This window comes from Azolla caroliniana, unplaced genomic scaffold (assembly GCF_043228905.1).
Source record: "Azolla caroliniana isolate FFs.n. ecotype wild unplaced genomic scaffold, voAzoCaro1.0.p SCAF_11, whole genome shotgun sequence".
Classification (NCBI taxonomy): Eukaryota; Viridiplantae; Streptophyta; class Polypodiopsida; order Salviniales; family Salviniaceae; genus Azolla; species Azolla caroliniana.
Genome location: NW_028230446.1, coordinates 16,874,871 through 16,895,008, shown reverse-complemented (window position 1 = coordinate 16,895,008; position 20,138 = coordinate 16,874,871). Strand labels below are relative to the sequence as shown.

Genomic DNA, 20,138 nt, shown 5'->3' with positions numbered 1-20,138 from the left:
CAATGTTAGTGACATCCTTTAAAGGCATTGTATGTGCCACATTATTTAGCTTACATATGTTACCAATTGCTTTATGATAGTTGAATTACAAGTTAGTATCATATCTCCATATATCATATTTAATGTGTGTTATTGATGTCTTATATACATGCATTATTGTATCATAAATAATCATATTGGATTCCAAGCGAAACCATTAAAGTATGTATGTTCCTTGATGATAAATCTTTAGAGTTTAAAAAATTTAGAATAGAGCATGTTACACAATCAAATAGATTCACATAATGTTCATTTTTTTATTGCAATCATTTTAGAAACCTTTGTGATTCTTACCAATGTTTACAAAAACTAAGATACACAATCGTAGATCTTTCGAGTCTCAACATGAATTGCCTAAAATAATGCATTTTTAAACATTTTGGTCATATTGTTGACAATATTTTCCTCATTTTATTGCTAATTTTATTGGATTTGTTAACATAAAAGGTTAACGTTTATGAGAATGCGTGGGTTTGATATCTTGAAAGTTGAAACAATATCATCTTTGAATATCAAGATAAAACATTGAATTCCTGCCCAGGTTCATGCACCAAATGTCGTCCCCCATTAAGAGATATATTTCCACTATAAGGCATGAAAAGCTAATTTCTGCTATTCCATTAGTTATGGAAATTTTAGAAGTTGTGGGTTCACTTTTTTACTTGTTGTTAGTTGCAAGTTTGTAATGTATAATGCCATCGATATTGCACTATGTGGAAAAAGGTACAGTATGAATGAACCATCAATAATCATTATGTGTTTTATTATCGTACTTCAAGAAAAGTGAAATAAACCTTCAAAATGTTGCCCTAAGAATCAATCAGAGTGGCCCCAGCCCCCAATGACATAACTTGTAGCCTAATTAGTTAGGTTTGATGACCCACGAACCCAAGGTATTGTGTTTGCATCCTAAAATGGTAGTCATGACTCACGAGTATCCTTTTTTCTTTTCTTTTCTTTTCCAAAAAAGGAGATACTTTCCCATTAGTTAGGAGAGATTTTTATAGAAATGCTATACAAGGTGGCTTATATATATATCGGGGAATCACCCCATGGCCAATTTCAGAATATGAGAAAACCAAAATAGATTGATCTTCTCAGACATGTGGAGACGTTAGAGACCCTTCTAGAATGTACAAAGCACCTCGTTAGGGATGCCAATGTCTTCCAACCATTGTGTAGGGGACCTTCCAACTGTAATTGTATAGCTTGGCCTAATTTAGTGTTGTAATTGAAGAAGTGGTGCAACCTATTGTTGTGTTTCCACTTGAAATCCCCTGGGTCCCATTCTAGTTCTGCAAGGGGGCAATTACCATAGACCCACAAGTTCGAGTGGGGTTCCACCTTAACATTGTCAAGGTGCATCTTCCAACTATTGTCATCCTGTGCCACCACATGGATCGGCTGCCAGGTGCCACTACTCTGCCCCTTAACGACAAAGTGGAGCCTAGAGTGACTCATGAGTATCCTTGAGAAGAGATGTAAAATACAACATGTTGATAAAGCCAACAAGCCTTCAAACATAGACATAACATTGATTGTTAGTTTACCATGTCAATGTCCATTGCATATGTATAGAATGATCACATTGATGGAATCACATAGTCCATGTCAACAATCAAACTTGTGAATCGAGCACTTAAGGGCAATGATTAGCAAGTGCAAAGCATTGTGTGATGGGAAAGGTATAGATCTAACAAGAGTTCTAATGATGTAGAACCTATATAACCTAGGCCATGGGAAGTGTCTTGTAGTGCTAGTGGATGGAATCCCTTGTTAGAATTAGGTGTAAATGAGATGGTAGATAATCGAGGTGACACTCGATAGAGTGGAGGAACAAATGTCCTATTTCTTTTTAGATGAGAACTTTCATGGAACATTTAGTGCTTGATATAACATCTTCAAGACAAAGTGAAAAAGTAACATTTGTAAATGAAATCACAAATAGGTCTATATGATATATCTCATTAGGAAAGAGAACTATAGAATGGAGTACTTCCATTAGTGTCCATGCTACATGTGGAAGGTTTGTTCCTCTCTAGTTTTTCATCAAGTTAGAGCCTAACTAGTTGAATTGGCAAGTAATACTTTGTTGGACATGGTTCATACTTTTAAAGGATAATGGGATTGTATTATTGGAGATTCTGAAGATAAAGCTTCTCAACATCATCAGTTTCTTACTCTGTGGAAACCTACTCCACGTATGTCCTCGAAGAATGGCAATCCTTTTTGGCACTTTCAGCCACCAAGATGGTCGTTCCCTCTGCTGATCACTTAAGCATCAAAACTATATAATTTGCTTACACTAATGAGTGGATGTCTTTTATAAAAATACAAAAAAATACAAAATTATAGAAATAGCTTAGGCCTCAATAATTTGCACAACACATTCCTTGAATCTTCATTAACCGTTTTATTGCTAATATGAATGGCAACAAATGCATAGTTTGAGTTATTATTTAGTTTTGTAAGAAGTATTAATGGTGTAAATGTAAACATTTATATTGGGCACCAACAAGAAGTCACAAGCCATGAGCATTATCTAGTCATTGTCTGTGAGTGTTATATTAAAAATTATATATTTTACTCAACGCGCGCACGCGCGCACACACATCCATCCATCCATACATACATACATACTGTATACATATATAAATACATACACACACACACACACACACACAATGAACATTCCATACCATACCCTCTTTTGCATTGAATATCCTTCAAAACACCTTTCCTTGTCATAATTATAAATGTTGAATATTGCCCCACTTTGCTAAAAGATCTTATCCATGATTCACTACAAAACGCTCTAGGAAAAACAATTTTCTGCGATATGTGTGTGTAGCAATACCTATTCTAGTGATCATGCACAACACATAAGACCATGCAAAAAGCACCCCCCACCCATGCCGTCCATATCTTTAGTTTATTAAGAAGTGGAAACTTAAAAAAGTTTAGCCCACCATACAAAATGTGATTCCTTATGCATATAAACCCACTTCATTATTGATTCCGTATGCATAGTAAAGGGGATGATTCATTATTGCTTCATTTGTAGAGTACAATTGCTTGTATGTATGTCATATCCTAAGAGATCACCTTGATACCATTGGTGCAAACTCACTAATACTAATCATTATTGATGTGAGATCAATTATTGGTCATAAGATGCTATTTCGTTGGGTTAAAAAATAATGGTTAGGAAAAAGCATAAAATGGTGGTGAAAAAGTAAGTATACTTTTGGAATCATGTATCAAAGCTCACACCAAATGTATTTTTAAACCTTCAAATTTGGGGCATAGAATACTGTAAGAAAAGTGCTCCCATACAATTGAAATCACACCTTTTTAGCATGTGAGTTGAAAATGAACATTATGAGAGACATAGAATGGATTATGAGTAACTACTTTGCTTTCTTTAGCATGGATAATATTGAATATCATGAATGTTATCAGTGGCATGAATGGATACTTTCTTCAATATTAGTAACATTTTTTTACATTTTCCCTAAAATACATAACACGAGGGTGTGATTGTCAAGCATGCACTTTGATGCCTTTAGTGAGTGGGCGCAAGTCTTTAGCAATAGGCTTCATATTTAAGTTTGGTATGATGCAAACTAACACTTTGAAAGATTTCTGCAATAAAATCAGCTTTACAAATTTTAATGCAAACATTGAAAAGAACACACACATGATCTAACTCTTCTCCCAATCATCACATATGGTGATTTCCCCCCATGCCCTAACTTATTCCTAGTTCTCATTTATGGGGGCTAGATATGTTAACCCCGAAGATTTTATACAACATATGAATATAAGGTTGGGACTATCTTTGCTTTATGTTATTCCCCCTTGAAGAAACGATCCTTACATATCTAAGAGTAAGTCAAGAACTTTGTGGTTTCGATCAAAAGTGATCAATAGCCTCGCCGCATTGTGCACAATGTAGTTGACGAACGAAAACAGTCCCACACTTATTATGGACTTGCTCATTCACTACAACATTCATATGAAGACTAACTGCATCTCTCTCACACAAATTTCCTGGCCGAAGGTTTGGGAAGCACTTTTCACTATTTGGCAGATTTTGTGTGCCCTATCCAGCAATGCCTATTTTCTCCTTTGGACAAGATTTTGGGCACTTTGGACCATCTAGACAGCCTGCAATAGTAAGGTCTTTGATCGAAAACACACTAAAGAGGTGAATCACTCAATATCCCCTATGATACAATTGCGACTTTCCTTCCAAGTAGTCTTCTTAAAAGGATTTTATTTGTGCTCATTCCACCAATCCTATCGAGACCTCAACATGGTAAGTATTTAAGTAGATCATCTTGATGGGGTCAACTTAGTTGAGGAACTATAATGTCTAAGTCTTGAAAGTTCAAAAGATTGAGCATCTTCCCACCACATATGTGGCAAAATGCTTTTACACCTAAACCAATAAGCCTTGGTAATCCTTTGAAATTCATTGTGATGGGTACACATCATTACAATTATTGATATTCATGAGTGAATGATTCCTAATAAGCACGAGCCATGGACTTGCATTGACTATGTCCTTGCCCCTTCTACATCTAAGTTGACATTGAATTGTTTGGTGAAGTTCTTGGATCACAATAATGTTAATTTTCCCCCATCAATGACATCGTGAGAAGTTCATTGAGCCTTATCGTTAAAATGAAGGAGACCGCATAACAATGTTTATGTAGTTTATCTCACATCCAATGAAACAATGTGAATTGTGGTTGTATTATGTTAAGTGTGGTCTTACTGAATTATTCTAACAATTACCTTGTCGTTGGTTCATTGCTAAGGGTTTCGATACTTTAATGTTGGTGAGAGGAGTAAAGATAGGTGTGAAATGTCTTTGAGCACATCGCAATCAAGTAAAGATTTTACTTGATGAATTCCCTATTTCCTACCCTCTCTAAATCTCTAACTTACTTAATGTAGATACTTACATGTGTAATTATGTAATAATTATTTGAGTGATTCTTAATCACATATGAGGTTAATGAGTAGAAACAATATGTGTTAATGTGTGTGCATGCATGAGAGAGAGAGAGAGAGAGAGAGAGAGAGAGAGAGAGATTATCATCTTCTAGGACCAAATTTGGCCCATGAGACAATTGGTAACAATAATGAGATGTATGTGAGAGAGAGACACCCATAGAGAGACAAAGAGGAGAATATCGATTAAGAGAGAGATAACTTAACAATAAACATAAAAAAATGGGGGATGATTAATAGTCGAGAGCAAGGTTGTTGGGAGAGTTAACCAATATAGTTTACAACTCGTGGGCCTTCTTCCTTCACCATGCAACATACTCCTCCCCTTCTTCCTTCATCCACAAAAGATCTCCATGGACCATGAGGAGTTTATATACAAGTTACAACCTACAACCTACAACCATATGTAGTACAAATGTAATGATAAAAAGCTTCTACATTAAATGAGCTAGTACAAAATCTCATTCATTGAGCACTTATGGAATTGACTTATCCAAAGGCACTAACTACTAAAATAGTTACAATGATTTTAGCTATGACTCTATGAGTCATTGAGTTTACTTAAGGGTTAAATCTCAACCACATCGATAGGCAACATAGTTGATTTGACATCATAACAATGAATACAAAGCTAAGGAACTTACCCATGACTTAACTCAAGCATGCTACTTTAATCAAGCTAAAGCAAAACCATGCATGATGCACACATATTGAACACAACTACTACATTAATTAATCAAGCTAAACCCTGCTCAAGACAAGTCAACCCTAAGTACGTAACATTGTTGCTTACGTCTTAGGACACGAAGCCATTATCCTAGTACTTACAAGCTTTCTCTCTCTCTCTCTCTCTCTCTCTCCCTCCCCCCCCCCCCCCCCCCCCTTGTACCAAGGTTGGTATCACTAGAAAAGGTGTTACAAATGGAGAGTCCAACATATACCAATTAACACAGAAATTATGTTTCAAACTTTTAACATGACAAACACATAAGGTTCATCCTTGCTAGTTGCCACTTGGCATTGACCAAGTGTATATATTTGAACGCGTAGAAGGTAGGCCTGGTAGCAATGCTCTTACTTCTTTCAAGGGCTTTCTTTCACCTTTCTTCTTCTCAAATGCCTCATAAATTGACAATTCGTTTTGACCATAATATAATAGATACTACAAAGCCCAACTTTCTTTCCTTGCCAAGATTTGGTTTTGTCTCTTGTTCCACGTGCGTCGATAACAATGTTTCCTTTTGTAAGAATAGGAGTATCCTTGGCAATGTTTTGTTTACCCAAAATCAAATGGTTAAGATTATCAATGTTCAAAGTGGAGAACTGGTAAGCAAGAATATGTGAATTTGCATGCTGAAGTATAAAACTACGTGTTACATAATGCCAAATATAACCAACAAACTACAAAATAAATGAATGCATAGAGATAAGCCGGACATAGACAATGTTGTACTCAAATTACTACAATGCAACCAACGGCAGCAGTTCCGAGGTCGAGCACCCCGTACACTAGACTCACAACTCCATTAGCTAGGACAACAGTCCACCAAGGGGGGTGGTTGAAGATCAAGACAATGGTATGCATATAGATAACCTACCCCCAATTTGGTTATTGTTTCAATTTCCTTGATTTAGGTATTAACATATCAAAAGAGAATTTGGGACAAACATTGGCATTGTCAAATGTAAAATTGAGGGACATTGGCCAACTATCAACTTCCTATGGGACGAGAATGACACATTACCTTGCACAGTTTCTCTAATTCTCATGTGATCCTTCATCATTTGCTCTAGATCATCTCAATGATGCATAGCCTACATGCTACCATTGGACAAATATAGTCACAAAAGAGATTTGTGGATGGGATAAAAGGAATACTTATAGTGGGTTATGCTTGCTATGAGAGAGGAACATAGCGTTTGAGTAATACTATGTTTGTAGATGTAGCATATACAATGGTATATGAAGCACAATGAAATTCAAGATCCAAAAGTGTTTTCAGTTTTTATGTCATCATTGGAACTTTTAGAGGTGCTCTCCTATGATGACCATCAAGGGTTATACTCAAATGGTGTGACACCATATGGATACAAAGATTGTCGTCACATTGAAGCAAAAGGTCGTTGCAAGAAGTAGACATCCCATTGCTTCATATTCATATTCATAGCAATTTCCATTTAGGTTTCGGAATACGACAGAACTTATGTACACGTGCGACGCTTGGCATGATCTCATCCTTTTGGGTAGAGTGATCCTAATTGTTGGTCTAGAAAGTGGAGACCGAATATTCTTGAGACATTTTAGCATCTATCTTGTGTTTGTTGCACGTGCGCCTTTGCCTTTGAGCTATCGTATGCTTGATTAGACATCAATCACATCTCGGTGCGGAGTTTTCGCATGCTTCTTGTGCATGTACACATGTTTTCCTCGTTTTCTTGTAGGTTGATCATGAGCAATTCTTGCACCCATTGAAAGAATGCAAGGGGTCATCGGCATTTACAAACTTTGCCTTGCCTTGCCCTACATTCGGCATGTCCGCGCAACTTTCTTTAGGCCCCAAGTCAGGGTGCACAAGAGGCATATGAGCTTCTCACCAAAATGGATAAATTTAGAGAGAGTTGGGCAAAAGTAGAACTAGGAGACGATGGCCCAAGATTACATGTGAGAGAAGGATTGGATACCCTCTCCAAGAACACACCCTTATTCTGAAGCATCAAAGCTTTTTGACTCCTCAAAGCACAATGGTGCAATAGATAAGAGATGGTCCATCTTGTTGCTTTTATATTCATACGATTGTGTGTTTGATTTCTTGTTGTTTCCAGGTTTAGGTTTGGGTTTAAGGTTTTAGACCGTAGGATGTATTAGTTTATAGTTTATAATTTATGTCCTATGAATTAGGTTTTATAGTTTTAGGGTTCCTTTAGGCTCAGGATTGTAGTTCATGTTCTGTGGTTTCTGGTTTAGGGTTTATAAATATTACGGTTTATTTGGTTTCGAATTATTGTAGTTAGGTTAGAGGGAAATGCTTATTTCAGCACCATCCATGCCAAATGTAAGTGCAGTATATTGTATTTAGGTCGTGCTCAGTCTCTCTCATTGGGATCGATTGAATGACATTTTGGTTGATAAGACTCAAAGGACTATATATGCTTTAATTTGCCCAAGGTTCGCAAGGATTAGGTCACGAATCAACCAGAAACAAAATGTTCATAAAGGATTTGGTCACAAAATATAGCCAAAACAAAATGTTAATAAAATCAAGGCAAGGCAATTCTTCACTTTGCTTTATTGCTTCTTCGATCGCCACATTTGTGGTCATCGTAAGGCGAATTAGACATTTGCCTGAAGGCTCGAATGCATTGCCGGTGTCCGTGGATTCAGGTTTGCCAGGATTAGGGCTATGTATGCAAAGATTGATTTTTTCTATTCCAAGTTCAATCATGAAGAGAGCCCAAATCCATAAGGGAAGAGGGGATTATAGTGACGATCGCCCACATTCATCGGCAGCTGCGTTACATTCCGAAACCATGTCCTGGAGAGCTTTCCGGTGAATGGGAAATCTCCAAATAAGACCTCACTCACGCCGACACCTCCCTCTGAGCCAGGTAGCCATGCGGCCACCAAGGCGTCCATAAGACCCAAGTAGGGTTCCACCACCAAAGGTCTCCCGGAGATGATCACAACCACACATTTCACGTGACCGCACACGGTCTTGATCGTCTCGAGGCCTTCTTCAGGGATCCGGAGGTTCGGGTCGTCTCCTTCGTACTCGGAGTATGGCTTCTCCCCCACGGCTACTATCGCGTAGGCATAACCATGGCCCTCCACCGAGCTCTTCTTGGGCGATTTCTTGTATACAACCTGTGTCGATTCGCTCACTATCCCACGAATGCCTTCGAGGATCGTGGTTCCTGATTCGGCCCCAGATAGGGAGAAATAAGAAAAACAAACATGCCAAAAAACAAAACAAGTCATGCCATTTGAATTCTCATTTGTTGTAGAATTGTGGAATTGTGGAATTGTTGGTCATATGATTGAATATTTCATAATAATAATGGTCAGGGTTAATTTAAGGGCAACCATGTTTTGTGAGCTTCCAAGTTCCTTCCACAAGAGATTTGATAGAGTTGACAAGTCTACTAGAAATGGAATTGTGGGTCATATGTTTGAATATTGCATAATAAAATGGTCCCTGGGGTTTTTAGGGGCAGTTACAATGTTTTGTGAGCTTCCAAGTTCCTTCCACAAGAGATTTGATTGGGTTTACACACTACTAGAAACAAAATTCATTGTTAAAATTGGGTTATGATTTATTGATTACCTGTGGTGATGTTACCACTAGACCCTTGCCAGGTCATTGTCCATCCTCCACATTGATTGCCGATATCGTTGGCATGAGTACCGGCAACCAAGATTTTGCGTGCGTTCTTGTCCAACGGTAGTAAGGGCTTATTCCCAGGCTTCCCATTCTTCAAGAGAACAAGAGACTTCCGAACCGCTTCTTGTGCCAAGGCTTTGTGCTCCTTGGTCCCCACATTGCTTATTAGTGACCTATCTCCAAATGGGTGCTCAAACAAGCCCATCATGAACTTCACTCGCAGAATCCTCGTCACCGCATCGTCGATTCGGTTTCGGGAGATAAACCCTGCCTTCACTAGAGAAATCGTCTCGGATTGGAAACTGGTGTAATTGAAAGGCACCATAACCTATAACATATGCATGCATACACGATGATTTTTCGGATCAGGACTATCCATGATGTTTTCCGGGTTAAGTTTAAGGAATTTATGAAATCTCACCATGTCGATTCCCGCATTGATACCGGTGAGAACCGAATATGTGTAATTAACACCCCATGGTGTTGTGATTCTATCAATCCCCATCCAATCGGAAATTACAAATCCCTGAAGACATCAAGGAAGTGCAATAAAACCTTAGTACATCAAAAGTGCAATAAAACCTTAGTACATCAAAAGTGCAACAAAACCTTAGTACATCAAAAGTGCAAAACCTTAAAAGAATTAATGTTTTATGGCCAGAGTAGAGGCCTTCACTTAAGAGTGGGATATATGTCTCCAATTAGGATTTTCTTAAACATTTTAACTCCACCTTGAATTTGAGTTGTTTCTTGAGAACATTTGAGATGAGCTTGCGGTTTGCGTGCATTTTCACTCCATTCCAGCTGCTGAAAGAGATCATCACAGTCGACACGCCCTTTGCGACCGCATTGAAGTATGGGGCCATGTGGACATTCACTAGGCTCTTGTAGCTTGTTATGGTGTTGTTTTCGTCGATGCCCCCGACAGTGCCACCATCTCCGAGGTAATGCTTTGCAGTTGCGGCGACATTGCGCCTGGTAAACCATACAAGACCAGTAGGCATCAGGTCTCATACTCCAAATTGTTGATCAACAACATGTGTATAGAAAAACCAAGGCAGTAAGAATGGGCAACGGTTTGGTTTCGGCTTAACTAGTTTGGCCTTGCCCAAACCAAACCAAACCGATTAAGCCTTGTTTGGGAGTTTCCAAAACTTGATCCAAACCGGTTCCTAAATTGATTAAGGCTAACTGGTTTGGCCCAAATCAGTTCAGTTCAGCTTGAGCCATCCCTAACTGAGCTCAAACCGGTTAAGAAAGCTCAAGCCTAAACCAAACTGAACCGAAATGCCAAACCGACAAACCATTTAAAACGGTTTAATGGTTTGGTTCAGACTTGAGTTGAGCCAAATTGCCGATTCCTATAAGACAACAAGCAAAGGAAGCTTACTGTCCTGCAATGTAAGGTTGGCCTGCCTCAGGAGCTTGCCCTTGTAAGCCGGTTATGATTTCCGTCATCGACTTGACGAGGTTAGGGTCTTCACTGTAGCTTTCGTAACATCGACCCCAACTTGGATGACGGCACACCTATGGGGTTCATTGGTTAATAAGATTATGAGTGTCAGATATTTGCTTCGAGAAAAGGAAATCTTCAGTAAATGTCCTTGACACATTATTGGGTTTCAATTAGGCTAGACCTATATACCCATTAGCGCGTAAAGGGACATTTCGTTGGCTATTGTCTTGGATAGCTTTTGGTGTGGCTATAGACATAGGGTTAACTAATATATAGGGGTTGTGAGCTATTCTAAACTACATACTAAGTGTTGTGGATCAACTTATGTAGAAAGGAAACAACTTCTATGATATATTTTATAAAGAGGCTCTAGATTAGTGATAAAATCAATAAGGAAATAGCATTGTAGTGGTTTCGATGCATAGTTTATTTTATGCACATCTACTCTATGATAATGCCTTCGAAACATTGTTCCTACCTTTGTAAAGAGACTCTAGACAAATTATAAAAGCAATGGTCTTGGGAGCATTGTAGATATTGATTGCTTCAATCCACATCTTTATTAATGTATTGATATGATTGACACATAGTTCTTAGATACATGGGAAAGGATATAGATATCTATATCTGTAGATTGCATTTACATACTAATAATGTCAATAAAACATGGTTCTTAGATGAAAGGGGTAAGACTTATTACAGCGAGGCATGGTGCAAATACATAAGGTATTCCTGTGGCTCGAACTTCTAGAGCCGTTGCGGTGCCAATCCTCCTTGCTAGATCAGGATCCCTAAGACAAGTTTAAACAAGGGAAAAAGCCCAATGAATAATATTGAGTGGATGAATTAAACTTCAAAAAAGCTCACAGTTACTCCAAAGTCATAAAAAAAACATTGTGCAAGACGAAATATGGGCTTACCTAGTGCAACCTATGCCTATATTGTGTGGAAATATGGTGGCTCCGTACAAAGTGTTATGCCCATGCACTGCATCAATACCATAAATGAGTGGTATCCCTAATCGGGTACTAAGTGCTGCCCTTTGATATTCATCAACCATGTCCATCCATTCCTTTGCAGATGCCTCCGGTTTTGGAACACTTCCACCCCCACTTAGGATACTTCCTAGAGGAAAAAACAATGAAAAGAGAAGCGCAAATGTGATGTAAAAAAATTTCAAACCATGCAATATATAATACTTATTGTGTATGTGTATATATACTATACACATTATATGTGTATAGACAAATATTGCATACACATTTCTACTAAATGCATTCCTATGATATAAAAGATTGGATGGAGGTATATATATATATATATAATACACACTATACATTTCCATAGATATATACATATACTTGCCTATGAAGTAAGATTGGATGGTGGAGGTATTTGCAATTGAGCGCTCAATTTGTGTCATTTGCCCAACTTTTTCTTCTAAAGTCATTCGATTAATGAGATCCTTCACTCTCTCATCCACGCTTGCATTTGGGTTCTTGTATAAGGGTTGTGAAGAGGCAATCGGTACACAATATAAGATTGTTGCTAATATTAGGATCCAATGTTTCAACCAGGTCTTGCTTGTAGTACCCATTGTAGTGGTATGAAGCTAAGAGTAATGATGAACATATGGAGGGGGATGCTAATAAATACCATCTGGAAATTTTCAGTGTGGTTGAAAAGCAAATCTAGATAATAGGATAATCATAACAAAGCTTCAACTTCAAATTGACATGTCAACAACATCCATGTGGCTCCGAGTTAGAAATATGTGTCACAACTCACATCCAACTTGTATAGATCTAAAAAGCTTAATCGATGTCTTGAAATATTGTAGAAATTTTTGTAAAATGTAGAAATGTTTTTAGTAATACACCATGTGCGCACGTTTGTATAGATCTAAAAAGCTTAATCGATGTCTTGAAATATTGTAGAAATTTTTGTAAAATGTAGCAATGTTTTCAGTAATACACCATGTGCGCACGTTCCATAATTTTTGATGGAGTAGGCATGTTGGAAAGAGCAAGCAAAATAATCAAGTTGATTGGATAGGATATTATGGTGAGTCATGGTGAGAGAGAGAGAGAGAGAGAGAGAGAGAGAGATTCAAAACAAATGGTGTTCTAATATTCATAAATCTCGTCTATTACTTTATTCATGGCGGGACCATGGGGGTCTTGGACTAGGGAATAGACGGGAAATGGGAGCTTATCCCTTACGGCCTTCGAGCTCAAAAGGGGAGGAGAAAGAAGAAGAGATTAAAACGATAGAGAAATAGATCAAGACAAGGTTAAACAAGCAAATGAAAGCCATGATATGATTATAACCGCGGCCATAAGCCGGACTCAAGCACAAATAGAAGAAAACCCAAGCGAATAGGAAGAAGAACTAAACCCTAATCGAGAGAAGGGAAATGATATGAAAGGGGAACCTAAAACCGAAACCCTAAAACGAAATCAGGGAAAAGATGATAAAGAAAATCCTAACGGTCTACCTCTAACGACAAAATGGCGACTCCCCAAAGAAAACCCAAAAAGTGGAAGCCCCTCAAAAATGGCCCCTCACTCCCTTTTATAGTAGTAAGGGGTGAGGCACATTACATAAAGAAGAGGTCAACGCCCTCTTCTTTCAATGGGGGAATATTTGGCCTTGATCTTAGAATGAGAGATTGATGGAGCCTTAACTCCCTCTCCTCACGCACACACTATCCCCACTACTCACTACACTTGTACTTCATGTGCTCTCCCTTTAGTCTACATGTGCATGTGCACATAAGTGCACATCACATTTACACTTCTTCCAAGTGCACTTTTAACACCTTACATTTACCCTTCATTTTTTACATTTGTTTCTTTTATAAATCTTCCAAGTGCATGTGCAATGTTGCACATCCCCATTTTATCCATCCCACTTGGTTTTCTCACCATGGCCGAAAATCCTCACGACACCGTAATGCAAAGACTCAACCATTGAAGTGGCAACTTTGAATTTCCGAAGCTAGGGAAGTACACACGTAATTTATTGGTGTAGGATTTGTGCTTGTGGATTCAAGCATTTATAGTTAGTATATTTACTTTTGAAAGTGGATGTACTATCAACTAATAATGCAAACAAATTTGGACCATAGTGCCAGAACGCATATACATTTGCGAAAAAGAATATGCTGAAATTAGTATATTACACATTATTGAATGAAAACCCAATATATAAAATTTGGACAAATTCTTGTGCCTAGTAAGAAAGACCATGTCATGAGAAAATACTTATGTTTATGGATGACTTTAGGTTCAAGAGAATGTTATCAAAGCTCTAATGTCACTCAAAAAATCTAAGTGAGAGAAATGCAGTGAACTAAAGATCGATCCATTTGGACTTGCAGTGCAAGAGTTATAAATTTTTTTGTTGTTTGAGAGAGTATATCAACTTGGGATATTCCAAATGGTTCTAGGAGCCCAAAATCATGTCCCAAAATGTGCCTTAGTATTCCTGAAAATTAGACTCTAAGAGGTCAGTCCTTTATTATTCACTATTGTTACACATCCTATTCTTGTTAAATTACACAACATGGTTATGGAGGGAGATTTGGTTGGACTAAGGTTGCTATCAAGAAAACCATGTATTGTTCAAGCTCTCGCAGATGACCATATCATGTTTTTGGCACCTAATCGCAAGAATATTAGTACGACAAGATATGTGTGACAAATTGTTTTCAAAATCAAAGATTAATATGCATAATTTTCCCCTCATTTTATGTGTAGAACAAGATGTGTTAGGCTTGGGGTGGTCAGGAAGGATAGTACATCATGGTATGATTTGTCGTCACCTTGGGTATCCAATTCGGGTAGAAGTTTCTCATGTGAAATTCATTGAGTGGGTATCTAATAAATGTTGGGAATCAACGCTTGGATTCACCTTCTCAACTCGGCCACAACCGATTAATCGCGGATCAATGTAGCAGAAAATAGGAAATACAGAGAAAGACGCGATACACAGGGATTAACGTGGAAAACCCTATACGGGAAAAACCACGGGAGTGCGAGACTCCGAACCAAACTATGCACAGAGAAATATACAATGGCGAGCTCCAAGGCGACGACCTTGAGCTCGCTGTCCTCGCCACAGGCGGCGGAAATACACAGAGGCGTCTACCTCTTTCTCTCTCTCGCGCTCTCTCTCTTTCTCTCTCTCACGGCTGCTCTCTCTTCACTCCTCTAAAGTGGAAAAACAGAAAAATGAGAAGCAACAGAAAAACTGTTTGCCCTAAGTCATATTTATACTTATATGACTTTGGGCTATTTACAACTATAGCCTCAGGGGGCTCGTAGCGAACATATTCACGGATATGTCCCTGCATCCGGATCGCTCTCCGGGTACATTCGTCATCCGGCACCGAAGCCGGGGTCTTCGTCATCCGGATCCGAAACCGAAACCGGGCTTGTCGGCATTCATCTCCGATATCCGACCATCCCATCCGAAAGGGACCGAAATCCCAACAAACTCCCCCTTCACTTCGGCATGGGATGTCTTTCCAATCCGATCCTCTTCCGGCATGCTTCCAGCTTGTCGGGTGTGAGCACCTTGGTCAGCATATCCGACCCGTTCTCGTCGGTGTGGATCTTCGTCAGCACGAACTCCTTGTCTTCTATCCTTTCCCGGATCCAGTGATATCTTCGCTGGATGTGCTTCGTCCGGGAGTGATAGGCTGCGTTCTTCGCAAGGTGGATGGCACTCTGACTGTCGCAGTAGAGTCGGTACTCCTCTTGCCGGATACCGAGCTCTCTAATGAAGTCCTTCATCCATATTATTTCCTTGCCGGCTTCAACAGCCGCCATGTACTCCGCCTCCGTGGTTGACAACGCAACCGTCTTCTGCAGCCTCGACTGCCACGAAACAGCTCCCCCTGCATACGTCATCACATACCCTGATGTGGACCGGCTGGTATCTGCATCAGCCGACATATCAGAATCAGTAAAGCCTTCGAGTTCGGGCTTACCGGAGCCGAATCGGAGGCACACGTTTGCCGTGCCCTTCAGGTATCGGAGTATCCACTTGGCTGCGTTCCAATGCTCTTTGCCGGGATTGCTCATGTACCGGCTCACCACTCCGACTGCATATCCGATGTCCGGTCTCGTACACACCATGGCGTACATCAAGCTCCCGACGGCTGAGGCATACGGCACTTTCATCATATCCTCCTTTTCAGCCTTTGTCTTGGGACTTTGCTTGCTGGACAGATTGCAGTTTGCCGGGAGGGTCGATCCGACCGGTCTTGCTTCCGACATGTTGAACCGTTGAAGCACCTTTGTCACGTACTTCTCCTGTGACAGCCACAACTGCTTCTTCTTCCGGTCCCGGATGATGTGCATCCCTAGTATTTGCCTCGCCGGACCCAGGTCCTTCATTGAGAAGGTTCGGTGAAGAGCCTTCTTCAGCATCCGTATCTTGACCTGGTCCCGTCCGACGATCAACATGTCGTCCACGTACAGGAGGAGTATTAGGAAGTCTCCTCCTTCAAACTTCTTCACAAACACGCAGTGGTCGGACTGCGTTTTGAGGTACCCTTCGTCGGTCATGAAGGAGTCGAACTTCCGGTACCATTGCCGGGGAGCCTGCTTCAGTCCGTAAAGGCTCTTCTTCAACCGGCATACCAGGTGCTCCTTCCCTTTCTTCTCGAATCCTTCCGGTTGCTGCATGTAGATTTCTTCTTCGAGGTCACCGTGAAGGAATGCTGTCTTCACGTCCATCTGTTCTACCTCGAGGTCCATGCTTGCCGCTATGCTCAGCACCGTCCGGATGGAGGTCATCTTCACTACCGGGGCAAATATCTCGTCGAAGTCGACGCCCTTCTTTTGCTGAAACCCCTTCACCACGATCCTGGCTTTGTATCTCGGGGGGTTTCCGGCATCTCCCGGTTTCAGCTTGAACACCCACTTGTTTCGAAGTGCCCGCTTTCCCTTCGGCAACTCCACAAGTTCATATGTGTGGTTCTCATGCAGGGAATCCATCTCGTCCTGCATGGCACTCAACCACCTGCGGCTCTGGGTGTCATTCTTCGCTTCTTCAAAGCTCTCCGGCTCCCCCTCGTCGGTTAGCAACACGTGCTCTGGTTCCGGAAATCTCCGGGGGGCCCTTCTCTCTCTTAGAGGGTATCTCCGTTCCGGAGCTTCGGTAACCGGTTCTTCCGATTCTTCTTCTTCATCCGAATCCATTTCGGGATCGGGGCCGGTTCCGGTATCATTTTCATCTTCTTCGGCCGGTTCTGTTTCTTCACTGTCTTCGGCCGGATCCTCGAGTGCTAACCGGTCCCTTGCCGGTCGGGACTGCTCCTCGTAGAGTTGATCCTCACCGATCGACTTGGAGCTCTTCATCTTCTTCTCCGACTCCCAGTCGGCGAGTGTCTTGTCCTCCATGAAGATGATATCACGACTCCGGAATATCTTCTTGTCGACCGGGTCCCATACTCGGTAGCCGAACTCGTCGTCGCCGTAACCGAGGAATATGCATGGCCGGGTCTTCGGATCTAGCTTTCCTCTCCGGTCCTTTGCCACATGCACGTATGCGAGACACCCGAACACCTTCAGATGCCGGTAGGACACTTCCTTACCGGTCCACACTCTCTGCGGCGTGTCTCCGTCCAAAGGTACTGAGGGTGATCGGTTTATCACGTATGTCGCCGTCGACATTGCCTCAGCCCAAAACCCGTTGGGTAATTTCGCATGCGCCAGCATACTCCGGACCCGCTCCATTATGGTCCGGTTCATCCTCTCGGCCAGCCCGTTCAGTTCCGGCGTCTTCGGCACAGTAAACTCGAGTCGGATTCCCTTCGAGCGACAGTACTCCTGGAACTGCCCCCGGTATTCCCCTCCGTTATCCGCTCGTATCGCTTTCAGCTTCTTGCCGGATTCCCTTTCCACTCTCGCGTGGAGTTCTTTGAAGACGGACAACACTTGGTCCTTTGTCTTCAACGGTGCCGTCCACAGCTTCCGGCTGTGATCATCAATGAATGTCACGAAGTACTGGGCTCCGCCATGTGACTTCGTTTCTACCTGACACACATCAGTGTGCACCAACTCCAATGGTGCGCTACGTCTCGTCGGTGGCCTTGAGTGGAAGGAGGTTCGGTTCTGCTTACCGGCCAGGCAATCGGTGCACTTCTCCAGGTGCACGTGCTTCACTGGGATGAGGTTGTCTTCTGCAAGCCTCTTCATCCCCTTCTCACTCATGTGGCACAGTCTTTTGTGCCACAGCTCACCGGCAGTGTCGGCTGCCACATTCAGCTCTTCCGGACATAACCGGGCATTCATCAGGTACAGTGTGTTGACCTTCCGGGCCCGAACCACTATCAAGCTCCCCTTGCTGAACTTCATGACACCGTTCCGGATGCTACCCGTGTAGCCTTCATCATCTAGCCTCCCGGCCGAAATCAGGTTCAATCGGACCTCCGGAACGTGTCGGACATCTTTCAGCAGCATTTTGCATCCGGTCGGGGTTGTCAACCACACGTCTCCTATGCCGGCAATCCGGCACGTACCTTCATTTCCCATCCGAACACAGCCATGCTCGCCGGCTGTGTAGGATGAGAAGTATCTTCTCTCCGGGGTCAGGTGGAACGATGCTCCGGAATCGACCACCCAGGTCGTCTCATCGCCGGCAACGTTTAGCTCACCTTCTTCGGTGATGAGCATGATTTCTTCCTCACTTGCCGCGAGTGCCGTTGTTCCTTTCCGGTCTTGCCCTCGCCGATCCGAACCTCTCCGGTCCGTGGCTCCCCGGTATGCACCGTTTCTCTCCGGTGACTTCTTCGAGTCGGTGTCGTCGGCTCCATTGTCTTTTCGGTAATGCCGACAGTTCTTCCGGAAGTGCCCCGGCTTCCCACAGTGGAAGCATGTTGGCCTTCCTCTTGACTGCGACCGGGTCCCCGACTTCTCCCGTCTTTGCGGACTCCGGTTCCACTGTCTTCCCCGATCCGATTCGGTAAACAGCATCTTCGGGTCGGAGGCCGGTTCCTTATCTCTCCGACGCGCTTCTTCATTCAGAATACTTGTCTTTACCGTTTGTAAGGACAAGTTATCTTCGGTGCACGAGGTGCTGAGAGTCACCACCAAGTTCTCCCAGCTTTCCGGCAATGTACACATCAGGATGATGGCTTGCATTGCATCCTCCAACGGGAACTTGATCGCCGCAAGCTGATTCACGAATCCCATGAACGTGCTTACGTGTTCCACCATGCTCTCGCCGTCCCGGTACTTGAGATTCACTATCTTCCTCATCAGGGAGGTCCGGTTCAACGCATTCTTCCTCTCATAGAGGCCCGACAGCTTCTTCCACATCTCGTATGCGTTGGTGTCGTTCGCCACATGTTGTAGGACGCTTACATCGACGTATTGTCGGATCGTCGCTACGGCTTTCCGGTTCAGGAGCTTCCACTCCGACTCAAGTACCCCTTTCGGTATTTCCGACCTGTCAATCGGTTCGTACAGGTCCCGAACAATCAGAAGATCCTCCATCTTGATCTTCCAGTCGGCGTAATTCTGTGCATTCAGCACCATCATCATCGGCTGCCCGCTGCCGCCGCCTTCCATTTTCTGCAACAGTCGCTCTGATACCAGTTTGTTGGGAATCAACGCTTGGATTCACCTTCTCAACTCGGCCACAACCGATTAATCGCGGATCAATGTAGCAGAAAATAGGAAATACAGAGAAAGACGCGATACACAGGGATTAACGTGGAAAACCCTATACGGGAAAAACCACGGGAGTGCGAGACTCCGAACCAAACTATGCACAGAGAAATATACAATGGCGAGCTCCAAGGCGACGACCTTGAGCTCGCTGTCCTCGCCACAGGCGGCGGAAATACACAGAGGCGTCTACCTCTTTCTCTCTCTCGCGCTCTCTCTCTTTCTCTCTCTCACGGCTGCTCTCTCTTCACTCCTCTAAAGTGGAAAAACAGAAAAATGAGAAGCAACAGAAAAACTGTTTGCCCTAAGTCATATTTATACTTATATGACTTTGGGCTATTTACAACTATAGCCTCAGGGGGCTCGTAGCGAACATATTCACGGATATGTCCCTGCATCCGGATCGCTCTCCGGGTACATTCGTCATCCGGCACCGAAGCCGGGGTCTTCGTCATCCGGATCCGAAACCGAAACCGGGCTTGTCGGCATTCATCTCCGATATCCGACCATCCCATCCGAAAGGGACCGAAATCCCAACAATAAATTGGAGTATAAGTT

The 20,138-nt window shown here is 42.1% G+C and overlaps 1 protein-coding gene across 1 annotated transcript; it reads right to left on the bottom strand.

The window, feature by feature from the left end:
- Positions 1-8,325: 8,325 nt before the first annotated feature.
- Positions 8,326-12,538, bottom strand: LOC147858123 (uncharacterized). The gene is made up of 8 exons (XM_087326795.1): positions 12,258-12,538; positions 11,817-12,017; positions 11,597-11,687; positions 10,831-10,967; positions 10,172-10,415; positions 9,862-9,966; positions 9,384-9,768; positions 8,326-8,973 (listed from the first exon to the last, which is right to left on the bottom strand). Exons 1-8 carry the CDS (start codon positions 12,491-12,493, stop codon positions 8,501-8,503), a joined length of 1,872 nt encoding a protein of 623 aa, XP_087182921.1. The 5' UTR covers positions 12,494-12,538; the 3' UTR covers positions 8,326-8,500.
- Positions 12,539-20,138: the final 7,600 nt, after the last annotated feature.